General features: G+C 36.0%; 2 protein-coding genes across 2 annotated transcripts; both read left to right on the forward strand.

The window, feature by feature from the left end:
* The first annotated feature begins 7,608 nt into the window (after positions 1–7,608).
* Positions 7,609–8,653, forward strand: LOC105097684 (olfactory receptor 11H7). The gene has a single exon (XM_010990253.3). The coding sequence runs from the start codon at positions 7,641–7,643 to the stop codon at positions 8,625–8,627; it is 987 nt and encodes a 328-aa protein (XP_010988555.3). The 5' UTR covers positions 7,609–7,640; the 3' UTR covers positions 8,628–8,653.
* Positions 8,654–14,785: 6,132 nt separating this feature from the next.
* On the forward strand, positions 14,786–15,778 carry LOC105097655 (olfactory receptor 11H6). Its single transcript, XM_010990237.3, has one exon. It carries the CDS (start codon positions 14,786–14,788, stop codon positions 15,776–15,778), a length of 993 nt encoding a protein of 330 aa, XP_010988539.3.
* Positions 15,779–18,522: the final 2,744 nt, after the last annotated feature.

Consider the following 18,522-nt stretch of genomic DNA (forward strand, 5'->3'; position numbering starts at 1 on the left):
CTAAGCAAAGAGAGACAAAACTCAAATAATTCATAAAATGGAGGCTTTAGAGCTGATGTTTCAGAGAGAGTACAATGAACAACTGTCCATTAAAAAAATGGTTACCCTGGATGAAATGGGTAACTCTCTAGAAATACACAATCTACCAAGATAAATAATGAAGAAATAGAAAATCCAAATAGACCTATAACCAGTAAGGATATTACATCAGTCATCAGAAATCTCCTAAAAAAGAAAAACTCAGATCCAGATGGCGTCACTGATGAACTCTTCCAAACATCTAAAGAATTAACAATAATTCTCAAACTTCTGAAAAAAATTGAAGAGGGAACACTTTCTACTTCATCTTATGAGGCCAACATTACTCTGATATCAAAGCCACACAAAGCTTTATAGCCAGACACTACAAGAAATGATAACTACAAACCAGTATCTTTTGTGAATAAAGAAGGAAAAATCTTCAAAAAATAGCAAATCAAATTCAACAGCGTATTAAAAGGCTTATACACCATGACCAAGTGGGATTTATTCCTGCAAGTTTCAACATATGAAATTCAATCAATGTAATACACCACATTGGCAGAATGAAAGAAAAACCATATGATCATCTCAAATGATGCACAAAAGGTATTTGACACAATTCAACACCCTTTGTGATAGAAACACTCAACAAACGAGGGACAGAAGAAAACTACCTCAACATAAGAAAAGTCACATATGAAAAACCCACAGTGAACATCATATTCAATGATTTTTAAAAAAACTGAAAGCTTTTCCTCTGAGATCAGGAATAAGACATGAGTATGTAGTTTCACCAAATTCTATTTAACATATTATTGAAGATCTAGGCAAAGAAACTAGGCAAGAAAAGGGAATAAAAGATATCCAAATTGGAAAGAAAGAAATAAAATTATCTCTGTTCACAGATGATGTAATCTTATATGTAAAAACCCTAAAGATTACACACAAATACACACACACACACACACACACACACATACACAACTATTAGAACTTAAAAACAAATTCAGCAAAGTTACAGGATATAAAATCAACAAACAAAAATAAGTTGCATTTTTATGAACAACCCAAAAAGGAAATTAAGAAAACAATTTAACTTATAATAGCATCAAAAAGAATACAATACTTAGGAATAAATTTAACCAAAGAGGCAAAAGACTTCTACACTGAAGACTATAAAATGTTGCTGAAAAAAATTAAAGAAACACAAATAAATGGAAAGAGAGACCACATTTGTGAACTGCAAGACTTCATGTTATTAAGATATAAATACTACCCAATGTGACTTATAGAGTCAATGAAATCCCTATCAAATCCCAATGATTTTTTTGCAGAAATAGAAAAAGAAATAGAAAAAAATGCATCCCTCCCCAACCCTTCCCGTTTTGGTCAAATGATTTTTGACAAGGGTGCCAACACCATTCAATGGAAGAAAGACAGTCTTTTCAAGAAATGTTGCTAGGAAACCTGGATATCCAAATGCAAAATAATGAGATTGGATCTTTACCTTATACTATATTCAAAAATTTATTCAAAATGAATCAAAGACATAAACATAAACCCTAACACTATAAAACTCTTAGAATAAACATATGGGGAAAGGTACATGACACTGCATTTGGCAATGATTTTTTGGATATGGCACAAAAAGCACAAGCAGCAAAAGAAAAATAGATAAATTGGACTACATTAGAATTTAAAACATTTGTGTATTAAAGGACACTACCAACAGAATGAAAAGGCAATGCATGGAATGGTAGAAAATATTTGCAAATTACAGATCTAAAAAGGGATGGATATCTAAAATACACAAAGAACTCCTATAACTCAACAACAACAACAAATTTAAAAATGGGCAAAAGACTTGAATAGAGAAAAGGACTTATTCTACAAAGAAAATAGACAAATGACCAATAAGCAGATGAAAAGATGCTCAACATCACTAATCATTAGAGAAATACAAATCAAAACTACAATGAGATAGATACCATTTCACACTCATTACAATGGCTATTATCAAAAACCAACAAACAAACAGAAAGTAAGAAGTGGAGGAGATGTGGAGAAATTGAAGCACTTGTACATTGCTGGTAGGAATGTTAAATGGTTCAGTCTCTGTGGGAAATGGTATGGCAGTTCCTAAAAACCATAGAATTACCATATAATCCAGCAATTCCACTTCTGGGTATATAGCCAAAAGAACTGAATGCAGGGAATCAAATAGCTATTTGTACATCCATGTTCATAGCAGCATTATTCACAACAGTCAAAAGGTGGAAGCAACTAAAGTATTCTTCAACAGATGAATGGATAGGATAAACAAAACGCTATATACACGATGGAATATTATTCATCCTGAAAAAGGAAGGAAATTCTGACACATGCTACAACATAAATAAACCTTGCTAGGTGAAATAAGCCAGTCACAGAGGACAAATTTTGTCTGATTCCACTTATATGTTTCCTAAAGTAGTAAAAATTCAGAGACAGAAAGTGGAAGTCATTGCCAGGGGCTAGGGGAGAGTAGAATGCGAATTATTGTTTAATGGTTATGGAATTTCAGTTTGGGAAGATAAAAAAGTTCTGAAAATGGATGGTGGTGATGGTTGCACAACAACGTGAATATACTTAATGTTCCAGAACTGTACACTTAAAATGGTCATTTTATGTCATATATTTTTTACCACAATAAGAAAATTTAAAACCATTAAAAAAGGTAATAAAAGAAAATAAGATAATAAAAAATATCTGAATAATAAAAAAAAAAAACAAGAAAGGGGAAATAAGGGAACAAAGAACATACAGGACAAATGGAAAATTAATAGTCTATCAGTAATTAAGGACTGGAAACAAAAATTTACAGTTGTCAAGTGTGTGAAGAAAGCATACTCCCAGAGAGTATAAAAAATGCACATTGTGAACATTCTCTGATTTCCCAGTAGACTTTTCCTGAAAACAAAAAGAAATTATCTGGAAATCCCACATAGACAGCTTGCCATTGCCTTTAAAACAGTATTTCCACCTTCACTCTGGTAGCCAATTTAATCTAAACTATTTGAAAATTATGGATAAAGAAAGGATGTGACACCAAGAAGTCTTGAGGGAGTCATAAGCCAGCCCAAGAGGAGTGTGAAGACCTCACAATAACCTCATGAAACTTTAATTGCACCTTTGAGAGTCTCAACAGTGCTCTTTTCCCCTTCATTCACCTGCAGCCCCTTTCTGAAATCTCATGTGGTTCACACCCCATTTCTTTCAACAACTCTACAGCAAAAGTAACCAACATATAAAACTCACCTGCTGAATTTTCTCTTCTGGGTGAGACATGCGAAAGACCTGGGTGTCTGGGGGTGATTGATGTCGCTTATGTAGCTCTTGATGAAAATACCAGTATGTCAAATGAGGCCCACACTTCAAAGACTGATTTTAGAGCTGTGCTTCTTTTCTCTGGCTGTTGTATCACCCAACAGAAGTACCCTGTAGTTGTAACTGTTTCTTTTGAGCACTTCAGGAAGGGAAAAAAGTAAGTCTCGGCATTTAACTTTGTATATCCCAGGATGCTCAGGGTCACACCCTTGGGTTTTGATTCCATGTAAAGGCAAGAGAAGCATCAGTGTGAAGATAAAGACTCAGTACTTATTTCCTGCTTTGTCCTCTATCATGAATGGTAAGTAACTTTTCTCCCTGTCTAGACATTGCTGTATTTTTTTCTAAGACATCTACAAATGGATACTAGCTCCAGTGGAATCCTATTTTAATATTAATACAATTTTGCAAACTGTTGTGGCTCTTGTTTCTGGATATGTAGTTTCACGCACTGGTAACATGGTATTTAACATGAACTGTTGACTACGGTGCCCAGTGACTCATCTCCCTCAGTTTAACAATCCTTGAAACTTTCTTGCCTGATGATTCACAAAGGGATGCCTCGATATTCAGAAATCTGATAAATTATATAATTTGGTATGAGAAGACTTTTTAGTGTTGTACTCTGATTTTCTACAGTGCCCCCAGTTAAATATAACTTATTCCCACTTACTCTTATGCACATCACAGGTAATGTAGCACATTTCCTTTAGTTACTGATTTTTTGCTTCTTGAATTATGAACATTACTATGTTTTAATATCTTCTTCCTTTATATCAGAACAAACTGTATGCTTTTAAGTGCCAGAACATACAAGGAGGTCAGTAAAATAAATCTGAGCAACCAAAGAGAGTTGTTTGTAGCTCTGATGTGTAATACATTGGAACTGAGTGACTTTTTAATTATTTAGGTTTTTAAACAATTATGCTAAATAATTTATCCTAGTTAATTTGTAACCATATTTGTTAGTAGTATTAACAGCAACAGCTATGAATGTTTTCAGGTCCTAGTAAATTCTAGGAACTGTACTCATCATATATATTCAATAGTATTTTCACAAGACCTCTGAAAAATAGGTGTTAATTTCCCCAAGAGCCCACAGTATGCCATACAGTATTTAAATCCAAATCAATGTGATGTTGTCATTTATCTTCAAGTACAATGACATGACAGCACTACTGAGTTAAGTATTTCTGGACTGCGTCAATCAGTTGTGTACCTGATCCAAATATGGTATGTCATCACACAGATTGAAGAGTGAGTGTTCTCTTCCTTCCTCACCAATCCATGTACTTTCATACTAAAATGATGTTCTCAGTCCTTCCTAAAGAGGTCCATTTTTCTTTCTAGGTTACATGTACAGCTGCTCCACCCCACTACTAGACCACCCAAACAAACAAATCATTTACATCCATCTCCTATGTGTCCAGAACAGATTTTAAAAACATTTGGGAGGGAAAATCAACAGGATTTGGTGACTGATTGCATATGGGAGGTGACAGAATTGGAAAGTGCCTTAAGTGACTCAAGTTTCTGTCTTTAGCAAATGCTAAATGGATTAGTGAACAGAGAGTAGTACCATTCACCAAGATGCGAATACTTAATGGGAAGGAAGTCATTATGAAGGAAAAGATGGAATAAGGAGAAGTACTGAGAAGAAGGGTGATTATAGATTTGAAAATATAAAAGAGGATAAATGACTAGGGAGGCTTATGTTTAGAATGGACACTCACACATGACAGGAATATAAATGAGGTAAGGTGAGATTAGTAGACCACAGGTTTGCTATAAGTTTGGTCAGTTACAAAAGACACTGCCCAGTAATGTTCAGACTGGAGGCTTGGTGATGATGATGTTCATAAATTCAGTAGATTACCTTTTCAGTGACAGAATTGACAAGACCAAAATTCATTCAATCATTAATTCATTGAACTAATGCCTACTAAGCATGAGAAAATCAGTCAATTGAGAATACAAAGATAAATTTAACACCATTTATGAATTATAAAAGCTTTCAGTCTAGAGGGAAACACATAAACACATGACTTAGTCATTATGGCGCATGCTTTAGTAGGAACAAGTATAATGTGCTATTGAAATGTTGAGCAGAAATTTTTCTTATATATAGTAGTTTTGCTTTGCTGACCTCAGTAAATTATGGGTATCAAAAGAATATCTAAAAATCTTCATCATCAAAAACTTGGACATTATTGATTAGGCTAATTAATTTTTTAAATCATAACCTCACTTTATGGGTCAAGTATATTGAGATATATGCTCAAGAATATTAATTATTGTACTTACTACAATACAAAACACTGATAACAATCAAAATCTATCACTAGGAAGTTGATTAAATCTATAGAAAACAATACAGCCACTGAATTGACAAAGCAGAGCTGTATTTTTGACATGGAAAAAAGACTAAAATATATTAGGTTAAAAAAAAGCTTGTACAAGTGCCCATCAATAGATGATTGGCTTAAGAATATGTGAGATAGATAGATAGATAGATAGATAGATAGATAGATAGATAGATAGATATACACACACACATATATATACACAATGGAATGTTACTCAGCCACAAAAAAGAATGAAATATTGTCATCTGCAGCAATGTGAATGGACCTAGAGAATATTATGCTTAGTGAGATAAGTCAGACAGAGAAAGACAAGCATAATGATATCATTTATATGTGGAATCTAAAAAGTAACACAAATGAATCTATATACAAAACAGAAACAGACTCACAGACACAGAAAACAAACTTATGGTTACCAAAGGGGAGAGAGAAAAGACAAATTAGAAGTATGGGATTAACACATACAAATTACTATAGATAAAATAAATAAGCAACAAGAATTTAGTATACAGCACAGGGAATTATACCAAATGTTTTGTAATAACCTATAATGAAATATAATCTGCAAAAAAAAAAAACAAACAAATCACTGTGCTGTACACTTGAAACATTCTAAAGAAGAGAGGAGCGCAATTCTCCAAAGAGTTAAAATTTGTTTACTCTGAGAAGCTGAATTTTTTGGTCTGTTACTACATTTTTCATGTTCTAGTTATTTTTAAAGTATTTTTACCTTGGAAATAAATTGTATTTTGATAAAGTAAGTTTTGATTAATACTTTAATAATTTGTATATTTAAATAATTAATTTAATAAAAATTAATAGACTGAAGTAACAACACATAAGCTACTTAGATTATTTGAAGTGTTCTACTGAATAACTATGTTAAAAATATCCTTGCATTTGGAGAAGGCTTATTGAAAATATTTTACATGTCTTGTGTAAAACCAAAATGAAAGAAAATAAAATATCTCTTGTGTTCAGAAAGAATTGATCTTTTGCAACATTTTTTAAAGTGATGTTATGTTTGTTTCTCTATTTTTTTGATAAATGACCTTTCCAAGCTTATTAAGATTCTGAGTTTCCTGGCGGTGGGTAGATGGGATCACAGTCATCTGTGATATGTGAACAACATAAGAATGAACCTTTTTAAGTAGCTGAACCATATATTTTGAAACAAACTGTTAATTTAAATGAGAGACTTGTGGCAAAATGATTTTAAACATTGTATTTGTTTAGTGTAGCAGAGATTCAAATGACAAATGAGAGGAGTTTAAAATACAAGCATAAAGTCAAGTCAATTCAAGAACATTCTAAGCTAACGATTAATTCTGTACTCTCCAGAAAAAATTTTACTATGATCTCTCCTTTGGGTTTCTATGCTGAGACTTGTAATTCCCTGATAAGTTATGAGAGAAAACTATTCTGATGTGAACAGCTCAGAGTGCAAAATGGACATTCACAGCTCTAGAGAATCTGAGAACTATGTCAAGTGCCTTCTACTTGGGGAGAGATCTCAAAAAATAATAATTCTACTCCTAATTCTTGGCTAAAAAATTAATTCAGACTAAACCCTGTACTATTAGAAATCATTAACAATGGGTGGGGAAAAAGAATACAAATAATCACTTTTCTGCTTTTCACCGAGGGTAGTGCTTCTGAGTTTCCAAAATTTCATAATAAAGAGAAGTTTTTTTACCGTAATCCATTGATAAAGAAAATCCAAGTAATGTAAAGATTCTATTGTTATGAACCCAACTTAATTGAAATCTGGGATCACTAGGATTGTTGGTTGGTGGCTTTTAAGTAAGAACTACGAGTTAATGCAAGGGTTATTCCAAACTAACTGCCAAATAGCCAACATATGTACCTTGAACAGGTTTCCCACAAATGTTTCCAGAAACAAAACATATAATGGTGTTTTCTGTCTTCCCTGCAGCCCTGGGATTCATGAACAATTCAGCAGCGAGCACTGTGACTGAGTTTGTCCTCCTAGGCTTCCCTGGTTGTCAGGAGTTGCAATGTTTCCTCTTTTCACTGTTCTTTGGGGTCTATGTATTTACCATGATGGGCAATGGAACCATTGTTTGTGCTGTGAGGTGGGACCAACGGCTCCACACCCCAATGTATATTCTCCTAGGGAATTTTGCTTTCCTTGAAACCTGTTACATTACCTCCACTGTGCCTAGTATGCTAATTAATTTCCTCTCAGAGACAAAAACCATCTCTTTTGTTGGCTGTTTCCTCCAGTTATATTTTTTTACTTCCCTTGGTACAACTGAGGCATATTTCCTCTGCATCATGGCATATGATCGGTACCTTGCTGTCTGCCGCCCACTGCGCTACCCAACCATCATGACCCAACGGCTCTGCTCTATCTTGATGTCTCTTTGCTGGGTGTTTGGGTTCCTTAGTTACTCTGTCTCCACCGTGCAGCTCTCTCAATTGCCCTTCTGTGGGCCCAACACCATCGATCACTTTCTGTGTGATATGGACCCACTAATGGCTCTGTCCTGTGCCCCAGCTCCTGTCACTGAGACTGTCTTCTATGTCCTGAGCTCCCTGATTATCATCCTAACTCTTCTGTATATCCTCGGCTCCTATACCGTTTTACTGATAACTGTGTTAAAAGTCCCTTCAGCAGCTGGCCGGCAGAAGGCCTTTTCCACATGCGGATCACATCTGACAGTGGTGTGCTTATTCTTTGGGGCTCTTTTGGCAACGTATGTGAGCCCTACAGCTGATAACCCAGCTGAAATTCAGAAGATCATGACTTTGTTCTACTCTGTGGTGACTCCCTTCTTAAACCCCCTGATTTACAGCTTACGAAACAAGGAGATGAAGGCTGCACTGAAGAAAGTCCTGAGAATACAATGAACATAAACTAACCTACATGAGAACAAACAAACCACTGTCCAGGCATAAAAGATTAATTAAGAAATGCTTCATTTACTGCTGCTAATTCTCCAGTGCACACTTTAAAGAAGATATTTTCCAGTGGGGTCCATCAGTGTTTTATTCTTCAAGTAATCTGGCAGAGCTAAACCATAGCTGATTCACATTCCATTCAAAGTGTAACAACAATATTTTCAACATGGGTAACTTCTTAGATAGTACTATGAGGACATTATATTTGTGCTATTTCACACAGTTTTAGATTTGATTATTGTGTGATGGAGGTGAAGCTCAAACAAGAACAGTTATCCCAGATGAATCATCATTGGTGTACTAAAGGCATTTCTTAAGACAGTCCAGTATTTTTGAAAGTGAAGAAGTAATTTAATTTAAATGCCTAGAAAAACTTTCTTATCCCCTTGGCTCTTCATGGTTGAGAATCTTCCAGGTTAGGGACAGACTGATAGTTGTATGCTTATATAAGTGACGTTTCAACATCAGATACAATAGTAATTTTTTCATTCAACAAAAATTTATTGAGCATCTACTTTATTTAAGCACTGTTGTAGGCATTTAAGATACGCTATGACCAAAATAGTCAAAAAACACTGTGTAGAGTTTACTTTCTAGTAAGAGACAAACAATAAAAAATGATAAAATATACAGCATGTTGGAGAGTGATAAGCAACATAAAGAAAGGGGAAGGAGGACAGGAAGCATAGGAGAAAGGGCTGAAATTTTAAATAGGATGATCAGGGAAGGCCACACTGAGAAGGTAACATTTAAGAAAAGCTTGAAGGAGATGAGGGAATGAGCATGTAAACAGCTGAGGGAAGAGCATTCCAGGCAGAGGGAAGCAAGTTCTCTATAAGATCCTAAGGCAAGACTTTGTTCCGGTAACAGCAAAGAGTTTGACTTGGTTGGAATAGAGAGATTAAGGGGGAAAATATTGGACATGAAGTCAGACAGAGTATACAGAGGGCCAAATGGTGCAGGGCTTTGTAAGCCATAGTAAGAACTTTTAATTCTATATGAGATGGGAAGCCTTCTTGAGCAAAGGAGTAACATAATCCCACTTACATTTTAAAAGGGTCATCCCCATAGTTATTTCATTGACAATAGTCTAAACAGAGGTATGGGCATTTAAAAACTCTTATTCTACTTGTCAAATAAAATTTTTTACTTCTTTTTAAAGGAATAAGTATCTGTAACCGGTTCTTGGGGATAAATATTTGCGGAGGGGGAAAAGTCAGGGTACTGGTTTGCCCAAGAGGAATGGAAAGTCCTCCTACACTAAGAAAGGAAATTCTAATTCTGGGGTAGTGTTTTCATGACAGTCTTGAGAGATAATGGAGTTAGGAATCTACTCTTGAGGCTCTTGAATCACACTTAGTCATATTATTATTATACACACATTTACAAATTATTTTTGTATCTATTATTTCATTCTCATATCAGCCTTACTCTGGGGAACACAAGGAAGGTGAGTATGTAGCTAATATTTGAAGAAATGAACTCACCAAGCTCTTACAGCTAATAAGTAAAACCACTCAGGCTAGATTTTCTGGGTCCTAGTTTTCTATTTCCTCACCACCTTCTCTTTAGGTTCAATTCTGTTCCCACCCAGTGCCCCCTTTTTAATCCCGGGTCACTCCCTTTCACATGATGCCTGAATAATCTTCTCCATCATTTCTCTGTCTATCCTAGGTCTCTTTCAAAAGCCTCCCAGACACTAAATCTAATCTTGCTTTTCTAGGTACAACATCACCCAAAGCTCAGCTTCAAGTGCCTATTATCCCTACAAATATCATTCTTAACCCTCTCTCCAAATCATGCTCAGCTAACTCCTGATCCTACTGAAATCCCTGCCAAACTCAGAAGCTAGTTCAGACATACCCATACTTAACCCAGACTTTAATGATCTGCACAGTGGCTGTCAAACTTCAGTATGCAACAGAAACACATGGAAGTTTGTTAAAAACAGATTTCTGGGCCCCACACTGAGAGTTTCTGACTCACTAGGTTGGGGGGGGGGGGGCTAAGAACTTGCATTTTAACAAGTTCTCAAGTGATGTTAATACTGCTGATACAAGGACTACATTTTTTAGAAGCTGCTCTGTCCTTATATAGCCTCACCCCTAAACTCAGTAGTGTTCTCTACTTGAGCTCTTGCTATGATGGAATTCATCTCCCACTCAGGTTCTCTGTCTCATCTTATTTGTTCTCCTTCTCCTAATATCAATGAAAGAATTCATACTTCCCACCCCTCAGCCATTTATAGTGCTAAACTTTGATTTTCCGTAATATTGCATCATGTCAGTCAACATTACAAATCCACTTTTACAGAAAACTCAATTTTTTCAAACAAATGTGTTATACTTTTTTATACATTTTATACAAACAAGTTATACTTAAAAATTTAAAAAGAGATTCTTTATCTTATGTTGAATGTAACAAAATTATAAACTATGTATAGACAAAGAATTTTTTTTAATTTAAGTCCTTATAGGTTAGGCTCCAAGAATGAAGCACATGTACTTTTTGGAGAAAAGATCTCACACACACACACACCCCTTACATGCACACACATATTCTTTCTCTTTCTCTCCTTTTTTCTCTCCTCTCCCATTAACCTGTCCCACTCTCCATCTCCCTTCCCCAATTCAGATCAGTTCTTTAGAGGAAGGATATCACCACAAAGAAGAAAACTTTCGTAGATACTCCTGGATACTTATCCAAACCTCTGTCTCACTAGTTAAACCACTGGGGGAAATAGAAATAAATACAGAGGGATTTGATGCATGCACAGAGATACACGCACAGGGAACTAGGTACCTCCTAATAGAGCACACTGGGGAACTATGGATCCCACTCAGGAGAGACTTGTAAACTCTTAATAATCACTGACATGAAAAATAAATTTAATTTGGTTCAGAATACTGAAGGACGCAAGTCTCTGGAGCCACAAACGCTTCTCTCCATCCATGAATGAGCTTTTACTTTGGGTACTGAGGACAGTTCTGTGGTTAGAGCTGCTCTCACATCCTCCTCCTGGAGACAGAAACATCATCAGGTATGCAAGGAAAGTCTGCCTGCATCAGTGCATCACTGCCCCCGTACACCCACTGCTGTCCGATACTAAGAGTGTGCTGTTCTTCTCTAAATCTGTTAACTCTTTGTTCCTTGGTTCTTTGTAGGAACAATGTGTTATGGCCTGCAGTTCTCTTCTCCCACACACTCTTGAGGAGTGTCGGGTGAAATGTTCACATTAAGGGCTCACTCTGCTATCCCAGAATTCCCACTACACAACTCACTTAGGGAAAATAGAGCTCAAATGTCTTGGATATTTTGGAGGAAGCATTAAATCTCCCTCAGTTAACATACAGCCTGAGTCTTGTACCACTTTGTTTCTGACATTGGTCAGTGAAGGTCTGGTTGACAAATGTCCTTCGGTAAGAGCAGTTAAAGCAGGTTGTCTGTATTTTTCCAAAGTTGTTGGCGAGTGAAAAATGGCAAGTAGAAACTGAGAAAGAAGTAGGGCAGCAGACTTTCTTGTCCTTTGGTTAATCTACAAATTAACCTTAAAATATAAATATTTAAAGAAAGAAGAACCCTTGCAATTGTAATGTTTAAAGTGCTCTTCCCTGAGCAAGTGGTTAAATCCTAAGCAAGTGGGTATAGAGGGGCGTCTGGCTTCCTTACAAATTCATACAGAGACACCTGCCCAGGTTCCGTGTTCCTCTTCTTCTCTCCAACTGCTCATTTGTTGTATCATTTGAGGTGAACAGAAAGATGAAAGAGGTGGATTTAAATTCATCATTTGAGTATATAATAGATATACTTGGAAGTGGAGGCAGTAGAAATGGATGCAGAGATTTCAAATTATCTGTAAAGTTCATGTATCCATTTTTCACTGACCCTGTATTCCATAGATAACTAAAATTTCACTGCAGCACAAATGTCAAAAGGTCTTGGACATTATGAAGTAAAATGACCAGGTGGGAGTTAAGACTCATGAGATCTAGTTTCAGATCAAAAACCATGAATTAGAATTATATTTCTCTTCTTGCTGCCAACAACTTTCTGGCATGTGAGTACAATAAATCAATCCATGTCTCATAGCGCATGCCTCTGCCTACTGTCTTGAAAGGCCAAAATATCTCATTGTCAAATAAAGTTTGCTATCATGCTAGTACCTTCACTACATGGATTTATCTAAATTATTCCTAACTGGAATAATTATCTTTTTCAGGCCCACAACATATAGTTGGGCATGCTGTAAAACATACAGTTGAAGGAAGCCCCAGTCACATACAGAAATGACTATACAGATGTAAGTGGCAGTCTTGATTTCTTCTATAAACCATAAAGTTCAAAAAGGGGGGAATTTTATTTTACCTGTTTATCATTGTACCCCAGAACTTAGCATACTGCTAGAAATATAATAAATGGTGAATAAACATTTGTTAAATGCCTAAATGAATAAGGAAATCAATAATGTGCTACAATTTAAATTCAACATTCAACTTTTTTTTATTACAAGCCCAGCAATTATATTTTCCAGCAAAAAAATGATAGCATGTGATCTGGCGAATATATGTATAGCTATGGAAAGTACATTTGAAATTAAAACTCTAGAAATTCTGATACATATGGTCATTATAGTTAGATTCCATTGAACTAAATCATTTGGACAAAATTTAAATTTTCATAAAAATCATGGTTATTAGAGGCAGTCCTTCTCATTCTAAAAATATTGTTAATCAATACCAATATACACCATGGCAATAAAACATTTATCCTCTGGGTTTGCTCCAGGTTTGATCAAACACTGAAAGGCATGCCTCTTGTACTCTGAAGACTGTATAAACTGCAAAAGGATGAAATTCTGTAAGTATCTTAACAATGACATTAATAAAAACTAGTCAATTATCCTACTTTTATAGTTAACATTTTACTAAACTTAAAATATTGATGGTGGCTTACCCAGTCAAATATCTTGAACTTTAACCAGGGAACACAGAAATAAGCCTGGACCAATAGTTTTAGGAAGGTTGTTAGCAAAATATCCAAGTTTATAGTCCTGTCTCAACTCCTAAATCAGCTAATATGAGAAAGATCTTTCTGGTATCAGTACACCCTAAGGCAAACTCTCTACTCATTATTTAATTTAGGTAAAAGCAAGATGGTGAATGGACAAGTTATGGTGTTTAGGACTTAATTCCACACAAAAATGAAGACATATGGTTTTATAGACTAGAAAAATTGACATACCTAGATGCACCTTACCTCAAGAGTCCAGCCATGTGAAACAGTGACGCTTAGGGGAAAACAACCCAGGAAAATGGTGGCCTCAAAAAGAAATCATGTATAGGGGACATAATATCTGCCATCAGTTAAGCCCCCATCATCATTATAATGCAAGAAGAATTAGACTTATCCTATATAGCTTCAACTAATGAGAGTCCCAGGATCAATGTGTAGAAGTAATAAAGGAAATAGATTTTCCTCAACATAAGGAAGTGCTCTGAGAGAACCAGAGCTCCTCAAGAGGGGGATGGGCTGAATTGTTCAGCAAATTCAGATGTCACATAGAATGTGACCTAGAGAAAGCTGGATAGATGATTTTGAGGCCATTTTACAGAATCCTGAGGGTTCTGTAGCACCTCCCTGAAAGCAGCAAAAGCAAGCGTGCTCAACACCCCCATCTCACATTTCCACTCTTATCTGCCTTTTAATTGAACTTCTACAGCTATTTTCTTCAGATTTATACTCAATTTTATTTCAAAGTAAAAAAAGTGTATGAAGTTTATACTTGTATGTAAGATATCCAGGTGGTAATGATTTAAACATGAAAGATGAAACATTACTGAGACTCAGGGTTATATGAATATTTGAAATGAAATGGAGTTTGTTTCAAACCAATCTCCAAGTGGGCCAGTGTATCTAGGAGTTACTGGCTTTGCATATTCAAGTAAACCCCTTAAATGTCTCTGAAATTCAGTTTTCTTATCTGTAAAAAAAAGGATAAAGCACCCCTCCCTACAGCTCAAAGGGTCATTAGGAAGACAGACCAAATGAGATAATGTATATATAAATATTTTGTACATTTTCCAGTCATTTGTTAGCAAAACCTACAAATGTTCATTATTATTCACTGCATTGATACTTCTGTTTCTCTAACAGCTTTGGGATTCCAGAACACAACAATGCACTTTGTGACTGAGTTTGTCCTCCTGGGCTTCCCTGGTCAAAGGGAGATGCAGACCTTCTTCTTCTTTTTAATCCTGGTGGTCTATCTCCTGACGCTACTAGGGAACGGGGCTATTGTCTGTGCAGTGAAATGGGACAGGCAGCTTCACACACCCATGTACATCTTCTTGGGAAACTTTGCCTTTCTAGAGATCTGGTACATTTCCTCCACTGTCCCAAATATGCTGGTCAACATCCTCTCTGATACCAAGACCATCTCCTTCACTGGCTGCTTCCTCCAATTCTATTTCTTCTTTTCACTTGGTACAACAGAGTGTTTCTTCTTATCAGTTATGGCCTATGATCGGTACCTAGCCATCTGTCGCCCACTACATTACCCCTCCATTATGACTGGGAAGTTCTGTGTGATCCTGATCTGTGTTTGCTGGGTAAGTGGATTTCTCTGCTATCCAGTCCCTGTTGTCCTTATCTCTCAACTTCCTTTCTGTGGACCCAACATCATTGACCACTTCGTGTGTGACCCAGGCCCACTGTTCGCACTGGCCTGCATCCCTGCTCCTTCCACTGAGCTTATCTGTTACACCTTCAACTCAATGATTATCTTTGGGCCCTTCCTTTCCATTTTGGGATCTTATACGCTGGTACTCAGAGCTGTGGTTTGTTTTCCCTCTCGTGCTGGTAGAACTAAAGCTTTCTCCACATGTGGGTCCCACCTAATGGTGGTGTTTCTATTCTATGGAACCCTCATGGTGATGTATGTGAGCCCAACATCAGGGAACCCAGCAGGAATGCAGAAAATCATCACTTTGATATATTCAGCAGTGACTCCACTCTTAAATCCCTTTATCTATAGTCTCCGAAACAAAGACATGAAAGATGCCCTAAAAAAAGTCCTAAGGTTAAGAATTAATCAAAATTGAGACATCTTTGAAAGAGAAGCAGAATTTGTCATTTATGACCTTAACTGCTTAAAACAATAGAGAATTGCTTCAAGAAGCCGTGTCCTGGCTCACACTTAAGTAGAGGGAGAGACTTATTTTTCATAGTTCCTCTGCTGTTCAAGTTCAGCTCATCAATAATAAATGCTCAATGAAACATTTTCAACATGACGACTTCACTGAGTAATTATATGGTGTCGTTATATATATTTGCGTGTGACGAATCTTTGCTGGTTTAATCCTGTCTCATGAAGGAATCAAAAAGCATGTGTACCTGGAGCCTTTCAAGAAAAGGTGCAATCCTCTAAATTCAAAAAATAAATATTCCTAAAGACAGTGGGTCAAGGGGCCACCAAACACACAAACACACACACACACACACACACACAGTAACTGACATTTTTCCATTGTTTTGAGACTGTCTTTCGTACCAAAAACAGAGTATGCTTCACACCTCTATCACTTACAGATAAAGTATAAACTCTTCTTCCTGCCATTCAAAGCACTCGCTCAATAGACTGCTCCGTTCAGTTCCCTCCCTTACTGATACTCTTTGGCCCTGTACTTCACAATGATCAATCTCCTTATTTTACCTTCAATACCTTTTCTCCCAATTGTGCATCCTTACCCATAGTGCTTCCTCCCAAATCAATTGTGACACCTCCATTACCACTTGCAATATGGAATAACAATGCCCTAAACATATTTTTATGCCTCTCAGGAGGCTGTAAGGCAAAGTCTCAGGTAGAAAAGTAGTCAGAGAAAATGATACCAAGAGCAAATTCCATTTTGGTGCCCAAACCCTATGCTGAGACAGGAAAATCATCAGATAAGAGATCAATCAACTTAAAAGGAGAGTACACCCCTTTAGCTATGGCCACACTGGGAATGAATGAACTTAAGTGTGCCAGAAAGATGGTTCTGCTGGTGCTAGGTGATGAGATACTCTAGTACAGTGTTTTCTCAAACCTTTCTACCACCAAGCCATATTTGGGAACAGTGTTCAGAAAACATGGGGCATTTGGAGATAATATTTCTTTAAAATCCAAAGTTTCATCTTAAAAATCATACTTTCTTTAGAACACTCCCTCACACTATACACAAACATAAACGCAAAATGGCTTAAAGACTGAATTATAAGATAGGACACCATAAACCTCCTAGGAGAGAAAATAGGCAAAACATTCTCTGACATAAATCGTAGCAATGTTTTCCTAGGTCAGTCTCCCAAGGCAATAGAAATAAAAGCAAAAATAAACAAATGGGACCTAATCAAGCTTATAAGCTTTTGTACAGCAAAGGAAACGATAAACAAAACAAAAAGACAACCTATGGACTGGGAAAAAATATTTGCAAACAATGCAACTAACAAGGGCTTAATTTCCAAAATATACAAAAAGTTCATACAACTCAATAACAACAACAACAAAAAAAAACAAGCAACCTAATCCAAAAACGGGCAGAAGACCTAAATAGACATTTCGCCAAAGAAGACATACAGATGGCCAATAGGTACATGAAAAGATGCTGATTATCATTAATTGCCAGAGAAATGTAAATCAAAACTACAATGAGGTATCACCTCACACTGGTCAGAATGGCCATCATTAAAAAGTCCACAAACAATAAATGCTGGAGAGGATGTGGAGAAAAGGGAACCCGCCTACACTGTTGTTGGAAATGTAATTTGGTGCAGCCACTATGGAAAAACAGTATGGAGAGTCCTTGAAAAAATAAAAATAGAGTTATCATATGATCCAGCAATCCCACTCCTGGGCATATATCCAAAGAAAACTCAAATTAGAAAAGATACATGCACCCCAATGTTCACAGCAGCACTATTTACAATAGCCAAGACATGGAAGCAACTTAAATGTGCATCCACAGATGACTAAATAAAGAAGATGTGGTAATATATACAATGGAATACTACCTAGCCATAAAAAAGAATGAAATAATGCCATTTGCAACAAATTGAAAATATTATACTATGGGAAGTAAGCCAAAAGAGAAAGACAAATATCATATGATATCACTTACATGTGGGATCTGAAAAAAAATACAAATGAACTTATTTACAAAACAGAAACAGACTCACAGACACAGAAAACAAACTTATGGTTACCAAAGGAAAAAGGGAAGAGGAAGGGATGAATTAGGAGTTTGGGATTAGCAGATAGGAACTATTACATATAAAATAGATAAACAACAAGGTCTCACTATATACACAGGGAACTATATACAATATCCAAAAATGAAAAAGAATATACATATATGTATAATTAAATCACTATGCTATACACCAGAAACTAACACAACATTGTAAATTAACTATGCTTCAATTTAAAAAAATTTTTTATAAAAAATCCACTTTCTGCTCCATAGTACACATATATTTGGTGCAATACAAAATTATCTCCTCTCAGTAAAATTGTCCCTTTCTTAGAAGACATTTAATTAGGGGCTTTACGTACCCCATGGCACAAAAATCACATACCCTGTTTGAGAAACAAGCTTAAGGAGACTATAGAGTCCCTCCAGAGTCAATGTAACACATTATTTCTAATAATCCCTATGCACCAGCCTATCAGAAATCTTAATGAAACCACCAGGCAAGAAACAGGAAGGTCCCTAGGGAAAGCATGGAAAGTTACAGGATCACATGTAAGAAAGAGATACCTGAGAATTCTCAACAGTGGCTAAAATGATGCATAAATTAAGACCAG

This window comes from Camelus dromedarius, chromosome 5 (genome assembly GCF_036321535.1).
Source record: "Camelus dromedarius isolate mCamDro1 chromosome 5, mCamDro1.pat, whole genome shotgun sequence".
In the NCBI taxonomy this organism is placed as follows: domain Eukaryota; kingdom Metazoa; phylum Chordata; class Mammalia; order Artiodactyla; family Camelidae; genus Camelus; species Camelus dromedarius.